This window comes from Polypterus senegalus, chromosome 14, assembly GCF_016835505.1.
Source record: "Polypterus senegalus isolate Bchr_013 chromosome 14, ASM1683550v1, whole genome shotgun sequence".
Taxonomy (NCBI): domain Eukaryota; kingdom Metazoa; phylum Chordata; class Cladistia; order Polypteriformes; family Polypteridae; genus Polypterus; species Polypterus senegalus.
This window is the reverse complement of record NC_053167.1, coordinates 36,381,581-36,403,231: the sequence shown is the minus strand read 5'-3', so window position 1 is coordinate 36,403,231 and position 21,651 is coordinate 36,381,581. Positions and strand designations below refer to the sequence as shown.

The 21,651-nt window shown below is 37.7% G+C and overlaps 1 protein-coding gene across 4 annotated transcripts in view; it reads right to left on the bottom strand.

The window, feature by feature from the left end:
- znfx1 (zinc finger, NFX1-type containing 1) overlaps positions 1–21,651 on the bottom strand; it is an 89,294-nt gene that overhangs the window by 33,914 nt on the left and 33,729 nt on the right. For all 4 annotated transcript variants that reach the window (XM_039734906.1, XM_039734907.1, XM_039734908.1 and 1 more), the window contains exons 7-13: positions 20,486–20,629; positions 15,224–15,341; positions 10,010–10,257; positions 9,564–9,703; positions 5,345–5,645; positions 3,062–3,172; positions 2,884–2,979 (exon numbers count right to left, since the gene is read on the bottom strand). In XM_039734906.1, coding sequence (XP_039590840.1) covers positions 2,884–2,979; positions 3,062–3,172; positions 5,345–5,645; positions 9,564–9,703; positions 10,010–10,257; positions 15,224–15,341; positions 20,486–20,629 — 1,158 coding nt within the window. The remainder of the gene's footprint in view (positions 1–2,883; positions 2,980–3,061; positions 3,173–5,344; positions 5,646–9,563; positions 9,704–10,009; positions 10,258–15,223; positions 15,342–20,485; positions 20,630–21,651) is intronic.

Below are 21,651 nucleotides of genomic sequence, written 5' to 3'. Positions count from 1 at the left end.
CCCCAGAACACCATCCGTTGTCTCATTAGCAGCATGCCCTGACATTATCAGACATGCATACAAGCACGTGGGGGCCATACAAACTACTGAGATTTGGAGTTGCTGCAATGAAATTTTGGCAAAACGGAGTAGCCTGCCACATCATTTTTTCACTTTGATTTTTGGGGTGTTTTTGAATTCAGCCATTTTCATTTCCATCAAACGATGTGGCACCCTTTTGTTCCTAACACATTACCCAGTCCATATCAGTGTATACATCCACCATGATTTTTTTTCCCATTGAGATCTGATGTGTTTTGAAAGTGTTTCTTTTATTTTTTTGAGCAATGTATATTGAACTATTATTATAAAAGTAAAGTTGAATAAATCGGACTCTGCAGCTTCATGATTAAAAAAGTACCACTTCTGGTTAGCAAAAAATAGCTGGAAAATTGATAGAAATCTACATTTTGTACCTAATACTTGTATGCAAGATTTGGTTGAACTAACTGAAAGCGCACTCAAGTTATCATGTTTACATACACACACACACACCGACATAATTCCAAAAATGGCATTTTTGAACACAGGAAGGTCTAAAAGTCGAGATCTAATTTTTGGACGATTGCAATACTTTCCTTATACTTTGTATACGAGAAAGTAAAAAGGGACTCTAGCTACTTTGGACAGATTAGCCTGCTCTTATCAAAATTTGTTTAAATATTTAAAACAATAATTGTGCATTTTAGTTGAGTCATTAAATCAGGAACTCATGAAGTACTCCTATCATCAAACAGATCAATAATGAAATTTAAATTCTGTCAAAAATTAACAAGGAAGTACAATGGCACAGTGGTTCGCACAGCTGCAACACAAATTTATGCTTTCAAGAGGGTGTAAACACAGCACCAATGCACTATACAATGCTCATACTGAGAAATGCGTGAGTGCACCTGATGCAGTTTCTTCAAATATATTCTATGATGTTGTATTCAGGGCCTCGGTATTATACTACTGTCATTAGTTTGTAAGAGGCCTGCAAGTAAAAACCTAATTGTTCTTTGTAGACTTGACAATAAAACTACACCTGAACGTTAACTTTAAGCAATGAAGGAGAGTGAATCAGATGACTAAAATCACTTAATCAACATGCAAGACAGTCCAAACCTCATTTTTTTGACTCTGCTATCTTCTTTATAGGGTAGCAATGTTAGTTACAACAGTACAATTAGTTCTAGAGAACATAACAGTACACTACTAACCACATAAATTTAGTCACTCACACCAAAGAAATTTACAATTGCCACTCAAACAGTCATCCATGTCTTTAGAATATCTGAAGAAACTAAATTGCATGACATAAATACATGCAGAACTCACATAGACAGCAACCCATTTATTATCTGAACTTCAGTCACTGTAGCTAGAAACATAAAGACACATAGTTCCACCACATTGCCTTTTTCTGTTATTAATGTACTAGCTGTGTAAGCCTGTGCTGTAAAAAGCACGGGGTCCTAGAAACTGTTGAAATTGTCAGAAAAAAATTTGAAATGTAGAAATGTCAGATAATTGAAAGGAACTACTCTGGGCATCTCTCTCCTAGGAGGTTTCGTTTTGCCGACATGCTTGCCTCACTTGTGTATTAGTAGCAGGAGGAAAAGTAAAAGGGAAACCGTTTTGCCGATGTGCTCGCCTTGCTTGTGTATTAGCGGTTAAACGAGTGACTCTTTCTTTGGAGGTTTTGTTTTGCTGATGTGCTGGCCTCGCTTGTGTATCCTCGGAGGTGGAACCCTTACTCCACCTCTCACTTCCGGAACGGACAGACACACACACTTCCACGTGTAGACATTTATATATAAGATTATTCTGTTATTAGGGAAAACAGCAAACCTTTTTGGATGATGCGAAACTTCCAAAAGTTATAAGAACTTTTGTTTGGGGAAACTATTATCCTCAAAGTGCTATATATTGGTGTCTTATTGGAATATAACAAAATAATTACTAATTTAAAATATCGCTGAGCAGCTGCTTCAGGTGAAGGAGTTAAGGTACCCCAAAGTCGTCTTCAAGAGTGAAGGCAGATTTTTTCCAACAAATTAGTGTAGCAACAGATTTGAAGAGGGAGCTAAGTCCAACGGTGAAGCTGCTGATTTACCAGACAGACATCTCCCTTCTCATCTGTGGTCACAGGTTCTTGGTAGTAACTAAAAGAATGAGATCATGAGTATTGCGGCCAAAATGAAGTTCCTCTGCTGGTTTAGTATGTTAATTCTCAATGAGAGGGAGAGGAGCTGAACAATTGGGGAGTAGAACTGGCGCCACTCCAGATTGGTAGGAGTTAAAGCTATCAGAGCACGTAGTATACCAAGTGCACTGCACTAGGAGAAAACAATGGAGCAGACACAAGTCACTTGAGGAATTAGATCTCTCAACTATCCTTGAAGCACCTGGACATTCCCAAAGAATGGCTGGAGAAAGTTGCTAGGAATAGCTAACTTCAGTATGTTGCTATCTTTAAACATCAAAAGGAAGTGTAATAAAAAAAAATTGCGATGATGAAAAACAGGTGAATCATAACAAAATAATTATTAATTTATAGTATGGTCAAATACCAAGTAAACACACACAAATATGCTGGAAAACCGAAAAATAAAAAATACAAAATAAAAAGCACTATAATTATCATGAAAATATGCAGCAGCAAAACTGACAAGTTAAGAATCCTACTATATTCTTAAAGATTTTCATGTTTGTTTGCACCACTCCTGTACCTGGCTGAAAACACCTGAATATTCTTACTTTTAGTAAATCCGCCATAATTAAATTCCCTCAGATCTTCCTCTTTTCAAAGGGTACCATTATAAAAATGACACACATACAAAAGAATGATATATTACTAACCTTAACATTTTCATATTGCTCAACAGAGGGGTGGTTCTCCAGCTCTGAATAGATATGGGGGGTGAGAAGCTGAGCGATTTCAGGCCGCATTCGATGCTGGTAAACAAAAGGGAATGGTTAAATCTGTATCACCTTTGACACTGGGAAAAATCAGATAGTAAATGTAAGAGTGTGTCACCTGATAATTGAGCCTGACATAAGGGAATTTTACTTTGACCAGTCTTTCAAATAAGGATACTTCCAGGTTAAAGTTCATTGCCAAGTCATAGACAGTGGCACTGGGGCGAAGCTGCAAAAACAAAGAGAAGGACATTTTAAAAAAAAAAATCATTCCTTTCTTATATACATATTTTAACCATATCAGTGTTATAATCCAGTCGTGGACTGTCATAGGTAACGACGTCACTAACAGGAGGGTACCAGAAAAGTAGCAGGATTTGCTTTGTTTCTTGTATTCCTTTGGTATACTCTACTCTTCCTATAATTATTCCTCCCCTGTAAGTTTTGTCAAAACACCATTTTTGATATCTGAGATTTAGCTAGACGTTATTCTGGTTATGAGAAATGCTGGTGGTATCAATAATGCAAAATGTGTCTATTGTTTAGTATTTACTTCAAATCAGCTGTGATGGGCGGCCAGCTGGATGGTAGGACTGGGGGAGAAAGCATCTACAAGACACTACCTCCCCCAAGACGCTGAAGAGAAGCCCTCCTGGGTAGCTTTTGTGCCATGGATTCCCGCAGGGTACGCTAGGAGTTGGAGTGTGGCACAGCCCTGTTGGGTTCCATGAAGGCTGCCAGGGGGAGCAGCGGAGCCCTACATGGGACTTTCACTACATCTGCGGGTGATGCCAGGTCTGATTAATGAGGCACCTGGAACACTCCCAGGGGCTGCTTACAAGGATCCACTTCATTCCATTCGGCAAGCCAGAGTTGGGAGGAGGTGGGCGAAGCTTGCCAGGAGAGGAGTGGAGGCGGAGAATGACAGAGATGAAGAAAAGAAAAGGTCTGTGCTTTGGTGCTTATTTGTATTGTGCTGCTGTAGGGAGCAAGGGAAAAGTGCTTCCCCACAGAAATAAAAGTGTGTTGTGTGCTGCACTTGTGTCTCTGTCTGTCTGTGGTGGTCCACACATCTAACAGTCCAATCTTATGATCAAAGGGGAAATCGCTGATTTAAATCTACCAGTGCTTTAGCTGTAAGAAATTGACGTAGACAGTTATATTCAGCATTTTTGTAAGTGCCATGGAATGTGTCTCTATGGAAAAACTATAATGTAAAATAAAGCTTGTCTGATGAGATCACCAATCTGTTTTTGGTCATTCATGTTAAAGTAGACAATTTCTATTAAAAATCCTACTACAAAACAATGAATGTTTGATAAGCAGGTGTTAGTGTGGGACAGCATGGTGGTGCAATGTCTAATAAAGTCTGCTGCCTCAAACTTTCAAAGTCGTGGGCTCAATTCCTGCCTCAGCCACTGTCTGTGTGCAGTAAATGCATGGTGAAGCACACATAGACAGCGCAGTGAACCAGGCAGAGCCATTCTATCCTTTGGAGTCCTTGTTCTAAGCATTTCACAATTTTGATCTTAAAACAGTGTTACATTGTTTAAGTCTAAACAAATTCAATTATTAAGTTTGTAAAAATGTTCTAAACTTTGCTGGCTGATTTGTCAATCACAAAAATTTTCTTCATTTACTAAATGCTTGTGACTTCTTTAAAGTAATTTCTGATCTTTTTCACCACCTCCGAGGTTGATGCAGTATGTATATTTGTATACATTTAAAATAATTAATTTAGGCATTGACTCTCTATTTAATAAAAATATACATATATGATGTACATATGAACTTTACTTATTAATTTCTTTTTTTTTTATTATGCACTAATTCCATACATGAAACTTTATGAGGTTGGCTCTGAGTGATAAGTGCTTTGATTCTTTGGTCCCACGCATCATTCATTATTCCTCGCATAACAAATGCCATACTTGCAAATATTAATTAAACTGTGTTTGATGTGAAATGTTCACAGTGTTTCACACATTAGAATAGCACTAGACACAGTATGGAGAAATGAATCAAATTTATAATAGTTTACATCTGAATACTTGAGTGCTGTCCAATCATGCCAGCAGAACAACAGGTATGCCCACCTTTATTACACCAGGAAACTGTTTGGATAATTACATTTATTAAAATATTTGAATACAGTTATTGATTGAAAACATCCATCCCTAACATTTAGACATTCCACTCATTAAGTGTAAATCAAATATTGCAGCTCCATGTACGTGGAGCTGAACAGCCCCCCTACATAGACATGCAAGGGACATGCTCATAAACAATAAAGTAGTTTGCATGAGAATAAAGTTTATAATGCTATCAATGAACATTCGTGTGTGTGAGACTATAGTAGATGTGTTTGTTAACTCTGCACTGACACTCACACCTCACTTACCTGTTGGTGGTCTCCAATTAGGATAAGGTGCTGGCAGGCTTGGCTCAAAGTGGTGATTGTATGTGCCTCCAACACTTCTGCAGCCTCCTCCACAATAATGATCCTGGGTTTAACTTCTTGTAGCAGCTTCCTGAACTTTGCAGCCCCTGTGGTTGTCATTCCAATGACACGGGCCTCCTTCAGAATGCAAAGGTCTTCTCGCAGTCGGATCTCGGCAAGGCGCTCAGCAGCATTCTGGTACAATTGTTCTGACTGCTGAGCACGACGACGCATGTCCGTCTGGTAGCGCTGCACCCACAATCTGCAGAAACAGCAGTTAGCCAGTTACCTTATCTTTAGGACAAAATATGAAAAATCGGGAGTGGTTCCCCTAGACTTTCTCGTATACTCAGATATAGGGATGGATATTTGAGGAGTAAACCGCAAGACAATGATCATATTTTTATATTACATACATTAAAGAACCATCAACAACAAATCAAAGCAAGTTAATAACATGTTGAACAATTATTATAAAAATAAAGTTGAATAAATCAGACTCTGAAGCTGCATAAATAAAAAAGTACAACTTCTGGTTAGCGGAAATAGCTCAAAAGAGATAGACACACAGACATAACTCCAAAAATGGTATTTTCAGACTCAGGGGGGTCTAAAACGTCAAGATTCATCAAAATCTAATTTTTAGATGATTACAATACTTTCCCAATGAGAAAGTAAATTGGACTCAGGGGGGTCTAAAACGTCAAGATTCATCAAAATCTCGAGGTCAAATTTTTGGACGATTACAGTACTTTCCCTATACGAGAAAGTAAAAAAGCTAATCAAATCATGTCTAATATTAGGATATTACAATATTTTTAGAAAATCTTACTTTTTTAACTTTAATAAACATATTAACCACCCTGCGGTGGGCTGGCGACCTGTCTGGGGTTTGTGTCCTGCCTTGCGCCCTGTGTTGGTTGGGATTGGCTCCAGCAGACTCCCATGACCCTGTACAGCCTCCAAATGCAAACCAGTAACCAGTCTTTTACTATTATGTTTATTTTGACCTGTTTGCCTTTATAGAATGACCTGTTTGTGACCTGTCCACCTGCATGCTCTAAACAGTCCACACGAATCTAAGTATCCTATATGCAACAACAGTCTCCTGAAAAGGACACAAAGTCTGTATTTAACTTCTTAAGTGTCTTTCTCACTTATACTTCAACATACTTGTAACTCAACTATGTTGAAGTGTAACACAGTGTTGTAATGCAACGTTGTAACCCAGTTCAGCTGGCACAAAAACAGAAAATAAATATTAGTGTCTAAGAACTAACTGTCAAAGATTCTGTACAGTCCATAGTAGAACTGCATCTTACATGAGTTTTGCATTGCTCAGATAGATAGATAGATAGATAGATAGATAGATAGATAGATAGATAGATAGATAGATGGATAGATGCTAATTAGGAGCTAATTTAGTATCACATACACCTGCATGTCTTTGGACTGTGGGAGGAAACCAAAGCACCCAAAGAAACCTAAAAAGGCACAGGGAGAACTGGCAGACTTCACACTGGGACCACACGGGATGTAAACCTCAAGCTCATTGTTGCAAGGCAGTAGAACTACCACTGTACCACCGTGCCAGCCATACTGGGGTGTGGTCAATATCCCAATTTAGTCCCGAAATTGACAGTCAAATTTGAAAGGAGCTTGAAATTCTGCTTCTACACAGTGCTTCATTGCTCACTTAGATGAATTCAACCATTTTCTACAAATGAATAGATTTATCCTGCATAATCTCTGCTCACTTACAAAGCAGTATCACACTGCCTGTTCTAAAAGACATATTCTGTTGACTGATTTGAAGAGAATTTACTCACCTAAGGGCAATCACAGGAAATCAAATGTGACTACTACTCATGGATCACTTGTCTGATTTAAATATGACAGCCCATAAAATTAGGACTGATCGTTTCTAAATATAACATTAACTGAACTTGAAAATGAACAGACAATAGAAAAATCAATCAGTCATTTCTGTCAGGAATCAGCTGGCATAAGGAATTAAAGTTGGGCTGTTGCACTTTTATTTATTATTACATGGATGGCCACAGGGTAGCACACTGACATAGTTGTAGTGTTGCTGCCTCACAATAAGGAGGCTGGGATTCACTCCTGGGGAACCTTGCTACGTGGAGTTTGCATGTTCTCACCATGTCTATGTGGACTTTCTCTAGGTGCTCTGGTGTCCTCCCACAGTCCAAAGACATGCATGTTAGGTGGCCTTAGTGTCTGTCTATGTGTTCACCCTGCAGTGGACTGGAGTCCTGCCTTGTGTCCTGTGCTTGTTGGGAAATGCTCCAGTTTCCCTGTGACCCTGCTCAGGATAAAAGTGGTTTTGGAAAATAGATGGATAGCCACCTCACTCTAAGCCTCACAAAGTGACCTCCAAGCAGAACACCTAAGTGTTCTTCAACCCAGCACTACAAAGCGAGAGACACCTGTCAAACTACACTTCATCCAAGGAGCAGACACAGACCACAGAAAAAAATCATATCAGAAAACTGCAGAACAAACAAGGAATGTACCACTTCCATGGCAACTGAATAAGAAATTTCATTAAGACAGGTTCTAGCTGATAAAGATCAGAAAAAAATCTGAAAACCTGGCTACCCCAGAACTGCCCCTTTAAATACTGACTGCTATAAAGTCATGTGAATGCTCTGGAAATTGCATAAGAAATTTGGCAAAAGAGAGGAGATCATTCAGTACATCAAGCTTATTTGTGTAGCTAATTGCTAAGCTATCCTATCATCTCATCCAGAGACTTCTTCAAGGTTGTAAAGGCACACATTTCATATGTCTTGGTAGTTTGTTCCAGATGTCCAGAACTTATTGTTAAAGAAGTGATTCCTATCTTCAGTCCTAAATCCCACTTCCTCTAATTTCCACTGGTGTCCTCAAGTATGTGTTTCGCCCTTAAGTTGAAAGAATTCTGCTAGATCTACATTATTAATGACTTCGAGATTTTTGAAAACTTAGATTAGGTCCCATACAGTCTCCTCTGCTTGAGACTAAATAGGCTTAATTCTGAGTCTGTCAGAGTAGGACATATCTGTAAGTGGTGGGATGTCAGTTTTCTATACTGTGCACAGCTTGAAGTGCTGCTGTCTTTCCAGTAATGTGGTGACCAGAATTGCCCATAACAGACTACAGTAGATGCAGTCTTACTAGTGTATTATATAGTCTAAGCATAACGTCCATCATCTTATATTCGACAGTTTTTACAATACAACTGAAAATTTTATTGCCCTTTTTAAGAGTTTCTATGCATTGCAGGCCCAATTCCAACAATCAATGTGATGACACTACAGCAAATACAGAAGGCAACAAGAAAGCATTGACACCAAATTATGAGTATCAAAATGAGATAAAATATCTAAATAAACAGAGCACTCTGCAAAATCCTGCCCAGCTGTGAAACCTCACAAGTGCTTGGTGAACAATATTTCTCCATGAAAACAAATCTTAAGCACCATACTGTCTCAAAAACACATTCTTGCAGCCATTCATTTGTTCACTAAGCACAAAAAAATGATGTGTCCAGTGCATGACTTTTATCTAAATAAAGCAACAATTTAGTAATAAGATATTGCAGATTTGTATTTTATGAAGTGGAATGAAATGGAAGAATCACATGAACAAAACAATAAGTTGTAACACTACCCATGGAAGTACGTTACCTTATAGTTTCTATTAACAGTAGCAAGAAGGTAGAAAGTGTCACTTTCAGAGACAGATCCAATACATGTATATTAGGAGCTGCATGCTGCCATCTTTTACAGGCACACCATGATGACAGAAGCCATCATGTGACCTCCATGTCATGTGACTGGTAATGGGTACAGTGATCATAAACCAACAGAATACAGAAATTTATACATAGAACGCTACGGGATGTGTCCGTCGGATGCATAGTATGATATGTGCTGGAGAAGCAAAATGCTGAAGTGGCAGAAACCTCCACAAAGTTATTGGAGTCTGCATCTTTCTCACAGCAATCTGCTAGACAAGTGGACAAGGCAGAGGACATGCCCGGCAATTTTTAGTCATGTAATCTGACATGATGCATCAACAAGATCTGAGATTGCAGTTGGCAAATCTTACATGTCCCACGGCCAAAAGTAGCATAATGTGACAGTGACTTTAAATGTGCCCTGTGCTTACTCACCTATATAGCCTCCAGCGGTCTTTCAGATCAAGCCTCCAGATATCTCTAATACCTTCTTCCTCTTCCTTATCCATCACTGAAGTTTTCTGAAGCTCCTTCTTCATGCGCTGTTTGATTCTTTTTTTCTGCTCACGCTGCATCTGTAGTTTCAAAACGCAATATAATACTCTATATTATAAAGTGTATATTCACACAAACCAAGCAAATATTCATATCAAATAATAGTTACACATAATAAAAAAAATAAAAACAAAAATCATGTGTAGCTTATAAGTCATGTAATAAGGCTATGGTGAAAATGTGCATATTTTATATTTAAAGTATAAAATCTCCATCATATGTGATGCAGCCTCCAATAGTTCCCAGTCCTAGTTCCGATCCTTAGGTTTATCTATTTTTTTAAATTCAGAAAGACCACAAATGTAAGAACCCTTCCCACCTCTTACCTTCCAGCCATCATCTTGAGGAGCCTGATTGCCCAAAGTGTCCTCCTGCTCCTCCTTATGGTCTAGGCTCATGGCAAGCAATAGTCCGGATAGGGCCTTCACAGTTGAGTCCTCCTTCTTCTTGCGGGTCTTGTCTCTTACGTCAGTTTCATCAATCATCCTCTCAGCTTCGATTAAAGCTGCCTGTTCTTCCACAGTAATCAGCTCTTCACTCTCTTCATCCTCGTTCTCATTTTCATTTTCAGCTTCTGAGAAAAAAAGTAAATATTTATTAAAAAGTTAAATACTTTCAAAGCTATGCAGAAGCCTAAAGACCTTTATATTAAAAAGTAAAAATGATTTTCCCTCCTAGTTTTTCCTCAAGCCATTTTCTTTCTACTTTTTGTTTTGTAACAGGGCAAATTTTGTGGATGGGTGAGATAGGATATGGTAGGGTGGTATTTTTATTGTTACAACTATTGTTATTGTTGTGTTTTTATAAGCTTTTATTTTATGAGAAACTTCAAAGATTGTTATTGTTTCTACTCTTCATTGTCATTTAAATTACAAAAAAAAAAGACAGGAAGCACAGAGTAAACCGAAAATCAACTTGGAAAAAGGAAATGTTTGTTTAGGAGAACCTACAATAAGATGAAGGTGGGTAAACAGCTGCCACATTGTTCCTATGCCCCCTAATTTTGTGGAAAGTAAAACAAGTAATTATTCCATAGACAACAGAAAGGTTATGGAGGATGAAAAGAAAACAGAGAGACTTCTGGGGAACAGGTCAGGTCCTGCTGTCACGTGTCACCAAGCATATTTGACCCATTAACAGTGCACTGGGACTTCAAATCCAAGAGTTTGTCAACTCCAGAAGTAACTCCAGGGTGAGGTTTAAAGGCTACTTTTTACTTTCAAAACTCCTCATAGCATGAAGTGCCCAAGATTTTGAATAACATTCGGCTGAGATTCTTGTTCATGTTGACATAATTGTATCACACAATTTGTCAGCTCCACGTTCATGTTGCAAATCTCACGTTCTACCACATCTCAAAGGTGTTCTTTTCGATTCAGATATAGTGACTGTGAAGGCCACTGAAGAATGCTGAACTCATTGTCAAGTTCATAAAACCAGCATGAGACAAATTTTGCTTTGCGACATGGTGCATTATTATGCATGACGTAGCCATTAGATGAGTAAATTGTGGTAATGAAGGGATGCACAATGTCAGCAACAATAGTCAAATAGGCTGTGGCATTTAAACAATGATATAGTTGTATTAACTATGCCTAGAAAACATTCACCGCACCATTACACCAACATCAGCCTGGTGCTTGGATTCATGCTGTTGGTGCCAAATTCTGACCCTACCATGTATGTGCCTGAACAGAAATCAAGATTCATCAGACCAGCCTACATTTTCCCAGTCTTCAGCTGTCCAGTTTTGGTGTGTCTCTGTCCATGGCAGCTTCATCCTTCTGTTACTGGCTGACAGGAGTGGAATCCAAAGTACTTTTCTGTTGTTGTAGCTCATCCGCCTCAAGGTCTGACATGTTATGTATTCTGAGTTGCGTTTCTGTTCACCATAGTTGTAGACAGTTGTTAAATGAGTTACAGTAGCCTTCTATCAGTCTGAACCAATCTGGCCATTCTCCTCTGACCTCTCTCATCAACACGTGTTTTGTCTGCAGAGCTGATGCTTACTTGATATTTTTTAACTTTTGCTCAATTCTGAATAAACTGTAGAGACTATTGTGTGTAAAACTCCCAGAGGTCCAGAAGTCATACAAATTCTCAAACCAAACATGCCATGGTCAAAATAACTGAGATCACATTTTTTTGCCAATCTGAAGTTAATGGAATCTCCTGACCTGTATATCTGCATGATTTCATGCATCGCTCTTTTTCCACATGATTGGCTGATCAATTGCATGGGCAAGAAAGTGCACAGCTGTTCCTAATAATTTGCTGTTTGCTCTGTGAGTGTAAACTACTCATATTTTTCTTTAAAAATGCATTCAAAATGGACAGAAAATCCTTGTCCATTTCTTAACACTGATTTTGCAACAAGAATAATGCTTTCCTAATCCAAGCGAGCAATGGCAGAACAGCATTCCCAAAGCTTGGAGCAGTGTACCTGTCCACTGTTGACTGATTCAACATCTGACAACAGACTGTCCCCACTGCACTGTCTTAGTCTGTGATTCCTAAGTGTTTAATTCTGTGCTCCTTCCAGTATATTTGACAAGTGCTTAATAAAGAGTATCTTATACATATACATAATGTAACTGTGCAAAATGTGTCATACAATATGTACTGCATAGTAGTTACCAGTACTGGTGGCAAAGATACATGAACTAAATTACTGCAGAGTGCATGCTAGATAAAGACTAAAATCAAAAGGCTAGGCTCCTAACACAAATTCAGATCCCAGATAGATGAACTCTCAGCAATTTGGAGGCTAGTTGTGCTTAGAATGTTAGAATTTCTAAATATAAATATCCTGCAGTTTATGTGAAATGTCTTCTTAGGGCTGTCATTGTTGAGGTTGAGGCTAAACTAGACTCTCATGCATCCAATAACCATCAGCTTCACTTCTTCTTGCTTGCACACTGACAATGTCAGTTTTCAAGGATCTGAAGTACTGAATATGAACTGCACCATATGATACTGAGTCAAGAAAGGGAAAAAGCACCTCAGAATTTAATAGTGTCCAGCTTCTTTCTAAAACTGAAACACATATATTATTACATTCACAGTTTTTTCTTTCACCCTGATCCACAAATTATGTTTTTGCAGCTCAATACACATTTAAACAAATACATTAAAACACAATTCAGATCATCCAGCAGCGGCCCCTTAACTGATATTTTGACTTTAACTTAACTTAACTTGTATCAAAACATTTAAAAATGTCCTTTGCTAAATATCTATTCTTTAGTAAGTACTGAAAATTGTCTTAATGACATTATGCACCCTCCAGGACCCTGCTAAGGGTGTAGAGCTGGTCCACTGTTCGCGACCAGGACGAAAACCACACTGTTCCTCCTGAATCCGAGCTTCGACTATCTGACAGACCCTCCTCTCCAGGAACCCCGAATAGACTTTTCCAGGGTGGCTGAGGAGTGTGATCCCGCTTAAAGTGGGGGACCACCACCCCAGTCTGCCAATCCAGAGGCACTGTCCCCGATGTCCATGCGATGTTGCAGAGGCGTGTCAACCAAGACAGTCCTACAACATCTATAGCCTTGAGGAACTCTGGGCGTATCCCATCCACCCTGCCCTGCCACCAAGGAGTTTTTTGACCACCTCGGTGACCTCAGTCCCAGAGATGGGGGAGCCCATCTCCGATTCCCAAGACTCTGCTTCCTCATTGGAAATCAAACTACTATCTGCACAATTCACCAACATGCACCATGCTGCCACTTACTGGCATCATGAATCTCACTCTGTAAGCTATGTAAAATATAACAACACTGAATGTATCAGGAGAAACGTGGCCTTCAACACATACCTATACCCTCCCATTTGCTGGTTCCAAAATTCTTGATTTCAGATAGGTAAAACCATATATAAAATCACAGGGAATGGTATTGCAATGTTCTTCATACAATTTGCAGCAATTACTACACAGCCTGAACCGGTATAGGGAAAAAAGAGGATACCACAAAGTGGAAAGAGCAAGCCGAGGGTAAAGAGTACAATGATGAAAGGTGGCTTGCTCAAGTTAAACCTGATAAAGTAGGATCATGTGAAAATAAATAATCATTTTTTCTTTCGCTTGTTGCTGACAAAGGTGAGATTGTACTGTGATGAAGGACCTATGTAAAGCAGAACTTGGCTTGAGTATGCCTCTCCCATCAAACCACAGTGTATGAATATACAGTAATTCAGCAAGTGTGCTGACACTGCATGTAAGAAATATATTATTTGAGTGCACATTGCATGGGAAAAAATATATTTGGTGTACGCCTCTGCAGCCAGTGCAGGTGGGCATTTTGAATCTTGTACAGTCACAATGGTTTGATGTATAGATATGTAATGAAAATGAATCATGGCAGAACATGCCCATTGATGTAAGTGAATTGGAGATATAAAAGAAGAAAAGAAGAATGATATGCCTCCCAAAGCTAAGGCATGGTTATGGAAAATTGGCAGGAACACTCTATCAATGACAGCCATTGTGACAGTAGACAAATTCACAGGAAACATGTTCTTACAAGAAAAATAGTACAAGCATTTGTGATAAAATGTGTTACTTCATGTTTCCTTTTGTTGACACAAGCATGCCTTAGAAATAGAGAAGGCATGTTTTCTTAAATCAGAAACTTTACTGGTTCAAAGTAGACATAGTTGGTATATCTTAAGGCATTTCTTTTTGTATTTCGACTGTTGCCACTTGGACATCATTTTTAATTGCAGGAACATGCATGCTATAGTTTAAAATGTATTTAAAATGCTTCCATTTAGAAGACATTTGGTAAATTAATATATGCCTTTATTGTGAAGAAAAAACTTTGACTAATCCCAAACGTATCCTTACATGCTTCTTTATGTCAGGATCATGCTGGTGCTCTGTCTCTGTTTTTTAGCTTTATTTTCTCAGTTTTTGTTTTCTTTGTTTAAGGTTTTCACGTTTTTTTTTTTGATCGTTGATTGTTCTTACTTAGTTAACTACCTGTTCTTTCTTTATTTTAAGTTATTAATTAATATTAGAGGATGGAAACTCTTATTAGTTTACAGCCCTCAGGTGCTATGCTCAATACGACTGCAGTTACCCAAGTGCTATTTAGGACACCTGTTGCTACAGCTTCTTTTTTGTATGTTTTCTGCAACATTATTTTTCGGTTAACTTCATGTTTCTAGTAAGATAGTATTCATTACTCTTTTTTCTATGTTTTTTGTTTAGCAACTTTAGCTTTTATAATTAAGTATTTTGGTACTGGGATTTTTAATTTTGGTTCAGTAGTTTATTAAGTATCAGTTTTTGTTTTCTTACTTTAGCCTGTGGATCCTATTTTTGCGACTTTGTATGTACCTAATTTATGATATTTGGAATATTTATTCCCTGAATTATTATTACTGATTCTTTGCTTTGAATTTGTTTTTCTTATGTTAAAATACTAAACTCTTTATTATTAAAAACTGAAGTTTTTTTCTGTGGATGAGGTGTTCTGGGTGGTTGTATTCTTCCTGTTTGCAAATTAGTTCTTAAAACTCTATATGCAACATACCTGCATTGTGCTCTGCATCCTGATGATGATGTGTCATCTGGAAGCCTGAAGTTCCTAGGCCCAGCCACTCAAGAATCAGGGAATCTTTTTTTCCATAGACAGGGATGTCCTTGTAAAACTGTAAAGGAGAAACAGAAACAGAAAAAATGATAAATGATAAGTATTAATAAATGTATGAATTACCACAATAACTGCACAATGAAAAGCCAATCGGCATAAAATTTAACAGTTCTGAGATTGAAGAAACCTATCTATTTCAGTGAAATTTACAATGTATATTTCCATTTAATCACACATACAAAAGATTTATGTGAAGGCGTGAATGAGTGTATGCAATGTTAGAAATGAATAGGAAAAAATTGATGCACTTTTCCTCTGTGGTTGAATGATATGGTTACTGAATAATTTAAAAAAATGTCTTCAACTTATTTAAAGACTTTATGATTGGTTAAAGTTTAACAAGAGAGTCAGATCTAAATTACTAATTCAGGTACACATTTACATTAGATTGTCTAAACTGGTTTTACAATTGAATGCGCAAGTTCACAACCATTATGCTTTTCCCTAACATGTGATGAGAGAGGGATGTAGTGTAAAGTAACTGTGTCTGCTTTGCATGAATTACTCAATTATGCAACAAATAAGCTCTTCTAGTACTTTATTTTTTTAGTTTGGTGGGGTGGCTGAATAACACTAGAATCAGAACAGGCTTTTTGGTGCTTTAAAGGCGTGCATTATTTCATCTTATATGGGCAGGGAATGATGACTACAATGACCATGGCAGCACCATACAACATGGCATAGTTACACAGAGACATTCACAAAATGGTGGCATTGTCCAGAAAATCAGAAAAAAAAATTAAGCTGTAGTGAAGTCATATTGTAATAACGAAAATAAATAAGCTAAACAAGGCTTTATGAACTTCCAGAAATTAAATTCATATGTCAATACAGAGTAAAACATAAGATGCATCACAAAGCAATGGACTGATTTTCTTTTTTTAAAATTTTTTTTTATTTTTATTAATTTTATTGCAATCTATACAAAGCAATCAAGTTTTTACAAAAAGAAAAATTGAGTTAAGAACAGATCGATCCCCACCCCGAGAGAGAGAGCAAGCCAAACGGCATAAAATTTAAGGCTTGTAAACATATATAAATTAAAAAATTCTCCGTGCTTCATGACCTTATTTTAAAATGTTACTGATTAGATCCTGCCATGTTTTGAAAAAGTCTGTATGGATCCTCTGAGTATTTGATTTTTTCCAATTTCAAATAATATAACACATCGGTTTCCCACTGACTTAAAAGAGGAGAGTTTGGGTTCTTCCAGTTTATCAGAATCAGTCTGCATGCCAAAAGTGTAGTGAATACAATCACAATTTGTTTGTCTTTCTCCACTTTAATCCGCTCTGGAAGAACCCCAAACACAGCTGTTAATGGATTAGGAGGGATTGTGAGTCCAAGGCTATCTGAAAGGTAATTAAAAATTTTGGTCTAGAATGATGTTAATTTGGTGCAGGCCCAGAACATGTGACCCAGTGAGGCTGGGACTTGGTTGCAACGTTCACAGGTTGGATCATGCCCTGGAAACATTTTGGAGAGTTTTAGTCGAGACAGATGTGCTCGATACATAAATGAGTTGTATAATTGTATGCTTTGCGCAAATGGAGCTCGAGTGAATTCTCTGCATTGCTACTTTCCACTCCTTTTCTGATATATTAATTGAGAGATCTTTTTCCCAGTGTTCTCTTGGATTTTTGAAAGAGAGGGATTGTAAAATGATTTTATATATTGTAGAGATGGAGTCTAAGTCCTTGAGATTGAGCAATATTTTTCCAGCATGGATGAGGGTTCTGCAATGACAGGGTAGGGTATCTAATCTAATATTATATGCTTAAGAATTCACTGGAAAGAGTACACTTTTATTCAGATTAATTCTGAGACCAGAGATCTTTTGAAATTCTGTGAGTGCTGTTAAGACTGCAGGCACAGAATTTTCTGGGTCCGATATATACAATACCATATCATCTGCGTATAATATTTTCTGTTCCAGTCCTTCTCTGCTAATCCCCTTTATTTAATCAGTATTCTGACAATGTATTGCCAGTGGTTCAATGGCAATCGCAAACAGCAGCGGTGATAAGGGGCATCCTTGTCTAGTGCCACGTTCTAGTTTAAAGTAGTCTGAGCAAATGTTGTTGATGCAAACTGAAGCTTCTGAGTTAGTGTACAGTAATTTAATCCATGCACAAATGTTCGGGCCAAACCCAAACTTCTCCAATGTAGTAAAAAGGTATTTCCATTCAATCATGTCGAATGCTTTTTCTGCATCCAATGATAATAAGATTTCTGGGGTGTTTGATTTAGTTGGTGAGTATATTACATTAAACAGGCGTCGAAGATTTGAAGATAACTGTCGGCCCCTAATAAATCCAGTTTGGTCTTGTGATATTACCGAGGGGAGCACTTTCTCCATCCTTCTAGCTATGATTTTAGAGAGTATTTTAACGTCGTAATTCAGAAGTGAGGTTGGTCTGTATGATGCACATTGTAATAAGTCCTTATTTTGTTTTGGAAAAACAGTGATTAGTGCTTGGCGAACGGTTTGAGGAAGAGATTGGTTATCTCTGGCTTCTGTAAATGTTGCTAATAGGAGGGGAGCTAGCTGAGCGGAGAATTTCTTGTAAAATTCTGCAGGGTAGCCATCAGGGCCTGCTGCTTTCCCGCCTTGGAGTGACTTTATAGCATCTAGTAAATCTGATAACGCCAGAGGTTTATCAAGTTCTTCCGCACTAAAAGCGTCTATTTGTGGTACCTGTAATGTATCCAGAAATGCATTAGATTGTGTGTTGTCTTCTTTAAACTCAGTAGTATATAGGGATTTATAGTAGTCTCTGAAAGTGTGCATTATATTTTTGTGTTCGATGATTTTATTTCTGTTCGTGTTGGTGGTTACTGAGATTGCATTGCGCCGAACTAGAATCGTCCCTGCATAAATCAAAGTTATCCAGATGATCTGGATCTGCATAATTAGATCTGGACCACCCTGTATACGTGCATTTCCATGCATGTATATTTTTATTGTTTTTTTTTATGCATATACAGTAGAATCATATACTGACACTTGTTTTGCATTTTGGGATCAATTTAAAAAGCTTTGTTTTTTATGAGTTATTATTGTACAAAAAAATCATCCAATGATTTATTTGAATTTAAGGGAATTAATTGTACTAGCGCGGTAGGTTGGCACCCTGCCCGGGATTTGTTCCTGCCTTGTGCCCTGTGTTGGCTGGGATTGGCTCCAGCAGACCCCCGTGACCCTGTATTCGGATTCAGCGGGTTAGAAAATGGATGGATGGAATTGTACTAGCAAACTAGGCAATAATCAAACGATATTTAAACAAAAACCAAAGACGTTAATAATGAATGAGTCATACTGTGGCAAAATAGCTAAGTTACAATTTATTGTATTTTCAAATACTTGCTTCAGTAGCCAAGCTCATTTTTGGTTTGCCATAAATCTCTGCTGCTCATATTTCCCATTTGTCTTGATCATTCTTCTCTATATTGAACGGTCATGACATTAATGTGAAAACTGGAGTAACAGTCAAAAGGAAATTTGTCAATAGTTAAATTAAAACACAATTTCTTATCAACAAGGGATGTTTTATTTGCAGAGTGGTACACCAGGTCTTACTGGTATTATGATGTGTTAATAAAATTACTTCACTGCATATCATTAAGAGTTTATATTGATTCTTTCTACTTTCAAAAACAAAAAATATACTAATAAATGAATTTCTAAAAGATGTATTCTGTCTATCCATTTTTCTTAACCATGTTTTTTTAAGTTTCCAAGTTTAATACATGTTCACTGGGTACCAGAACTTACACCAAGAGCTAGCAGTGCAAGGCAGGGATTAAACCCTGGGTAGGGCTGCCAACCATCCTTATTTTCCTGGACATGTCCTAATTTTTAATGTGTTAGTTATCAGTTGATCAAGTAATAAGCCATTTCTTCAAGTAATTTAATATTTTCATTATTCTTTCATTTACATTAATTCTAGAATACCCAGTATGCCAAAAAGAAAGTACATGTTCACAGACATTCTTGAACAACACATCTCCTTGTTTTCAAAAGGGCAGAACAGATTCAATTAAGTGGCTAATGCTTCCAATTTCAGTAGCATGCCATGTAAAGATTTCTATTCATATTTTTCCAAGAACTCAGATTTTCTGAGAAAAATAGCTCCAGTGGAAAAATATAAAAGAATGTAGATAACTGCAAATAAACTAAACTGAAAAGAATAAAATTATTTTTATTTTACTAGAAGTGAATTTACCATGCGTATCATATTTTTACAGGTTTACAACAGTTAAGCTATCCAAATAAGAATGGAAGGAATGAAGTCTGCTAATTTATGAGGCTTGAAATATTCAAAATATTTAATGGATTATTAGTTTGACGGTGACTGATTGTGGCCATCATATCATAATTATAGTGATAAACTGCTACTAAAGGTTGATATCATATATTGGCATCATAGGGAAAGGCGTCCTCAAAAGTCCTCATTTTTTTAACCAAATGTCCTCATTTATAGAGAAAGAGAATTGGCAGCCCTAACCCTGGGTGAAAACCCCAATCTATTATAGGGCACACCCTCTCCATTTAGGTTCACAAGTGATTCTAGCATGTGAAAACTGACGTAGATCTTGACAGAATGTCTCACACAGACACTGATTCAGCTGGGAATGGAACCCAAGGCCCTACAGTTGTGAATCAGTAGTGCTAACATTTACACAGCAGTGTTGCCATATCAGAAATGCACATAATATACAAAAAGTCAGTAGTGTCGCTTTATGGAAAGGTTCTATATAACAGTCCACTTCTTTAAGTCTGTATTCATTATTTTGTTATTATAGCAGTAGTGCCTCAGTGCTAAAGAAAAACAAAACCACAGATAATGTAAACCTGATGTCATTTCCAGATCAAAACTAGATCAATTTCATCCGTTCATATATTCATTTTCAAACCTGCTTTCCCACTTTCGGGTTGTAAGGAACTATTGCCTATCCAGGCAGCATTGGACACAGACAAGTTAGAGTCAGATAAAAGTTGGCTTTACCTAATTAAATATATTCACATTTCAGGGCTTCCCATGCAAAAAGAGATACCAAATTAATTTAATCTTTGCGGCTTGCTGTTTGTGCATGCAGAGTTATTAGGCACCTTGGTACAATACAGGCGTAAAACCTTACTGGCAGATAATGGAGAGAATTCCAGTGCTCCACACGAATGAACCGTTCCAGAAATTGCTCATGCAGAACCCCACGCAGGATACATTCAAGATGCCCTGCCTCCTCTCGGATCCGATGTTCAGCCTGGGCCAGTTCACTTGTAATCTGTGAGAATATTAGACAGACAGACATTCTTTTTTTAATCATCCTAATCCACTTCATTCAAGAACAATATAATCAGTATCATTATTTTTTTTTTTAAATCATTAAACATCAAGACTATGAGGCACAGTTTGTATAACATTTTTTACTAAAATAATCATGCTAGAGGTCTATAAGACATTTACAATGTATGTGCAGCAAAGAAAGCAATTTCTTTTAAGAAGTTAACACTCATATCAGTACTGCCAGAAATTGCCTGGTAAAGGAAACTTGTCTTGTTGAATGTAAATCCAAACAAAGAAGCTGGATCAGACAATATAACTGGAGAGTGTTCAGGGCATGTGCAAACCAGTTGACGAATATCTTTACAGACATCTACATTTCCCTATAGCAGGCAGTTGTCCCCAAGTACTCCAAAACTATAACCATCACACCTATGCTGAAGTCCTCTGTCTCTAGCCTTAATGACTGTCGCTCATTTAGCACTCACACCTGTCATCATGAAGTGCTTCGAGTGGCAAGTCTTAGGCCACTTGAAAGCCCCACTTCTGACATCAGACAACCCTCTCCAGTTTGCCTGAACAGCTCCACTGAAGATGGCTTATCATCTGTTCTTCATCTGACCTTATCCCATTTGATCAAAAGAGACACATATGCTAGAATGTTTTTTTTTACTTCAGTTAGGCTTTTGATACCATCATTCCTCAGAAGCTGAAAGGGAAGTTGGGTCTGCTTGGCTACAATACTTCCCTATGCAGCTGGATATAGGACTTCCTGATCAAGTAACCCCGAAAAGTACTTGTCAGGAACAACTTCTCTTGTATTATCATGCTAAGCACTGGTGCTCCCCACTTCTGATTACTCTGCTGACTCACGATTTTACGGCTGTATATAGCTCTAACACCATCAACGGTGGTGGGTTTCATCAGCAATTGTGATGAGTCAGATTACAGAATGTAAATACAATGATTGGCGGACTGGTGCAAGTCTAAACATATTTCTTAATGTGGATAAGACAAGAGAGG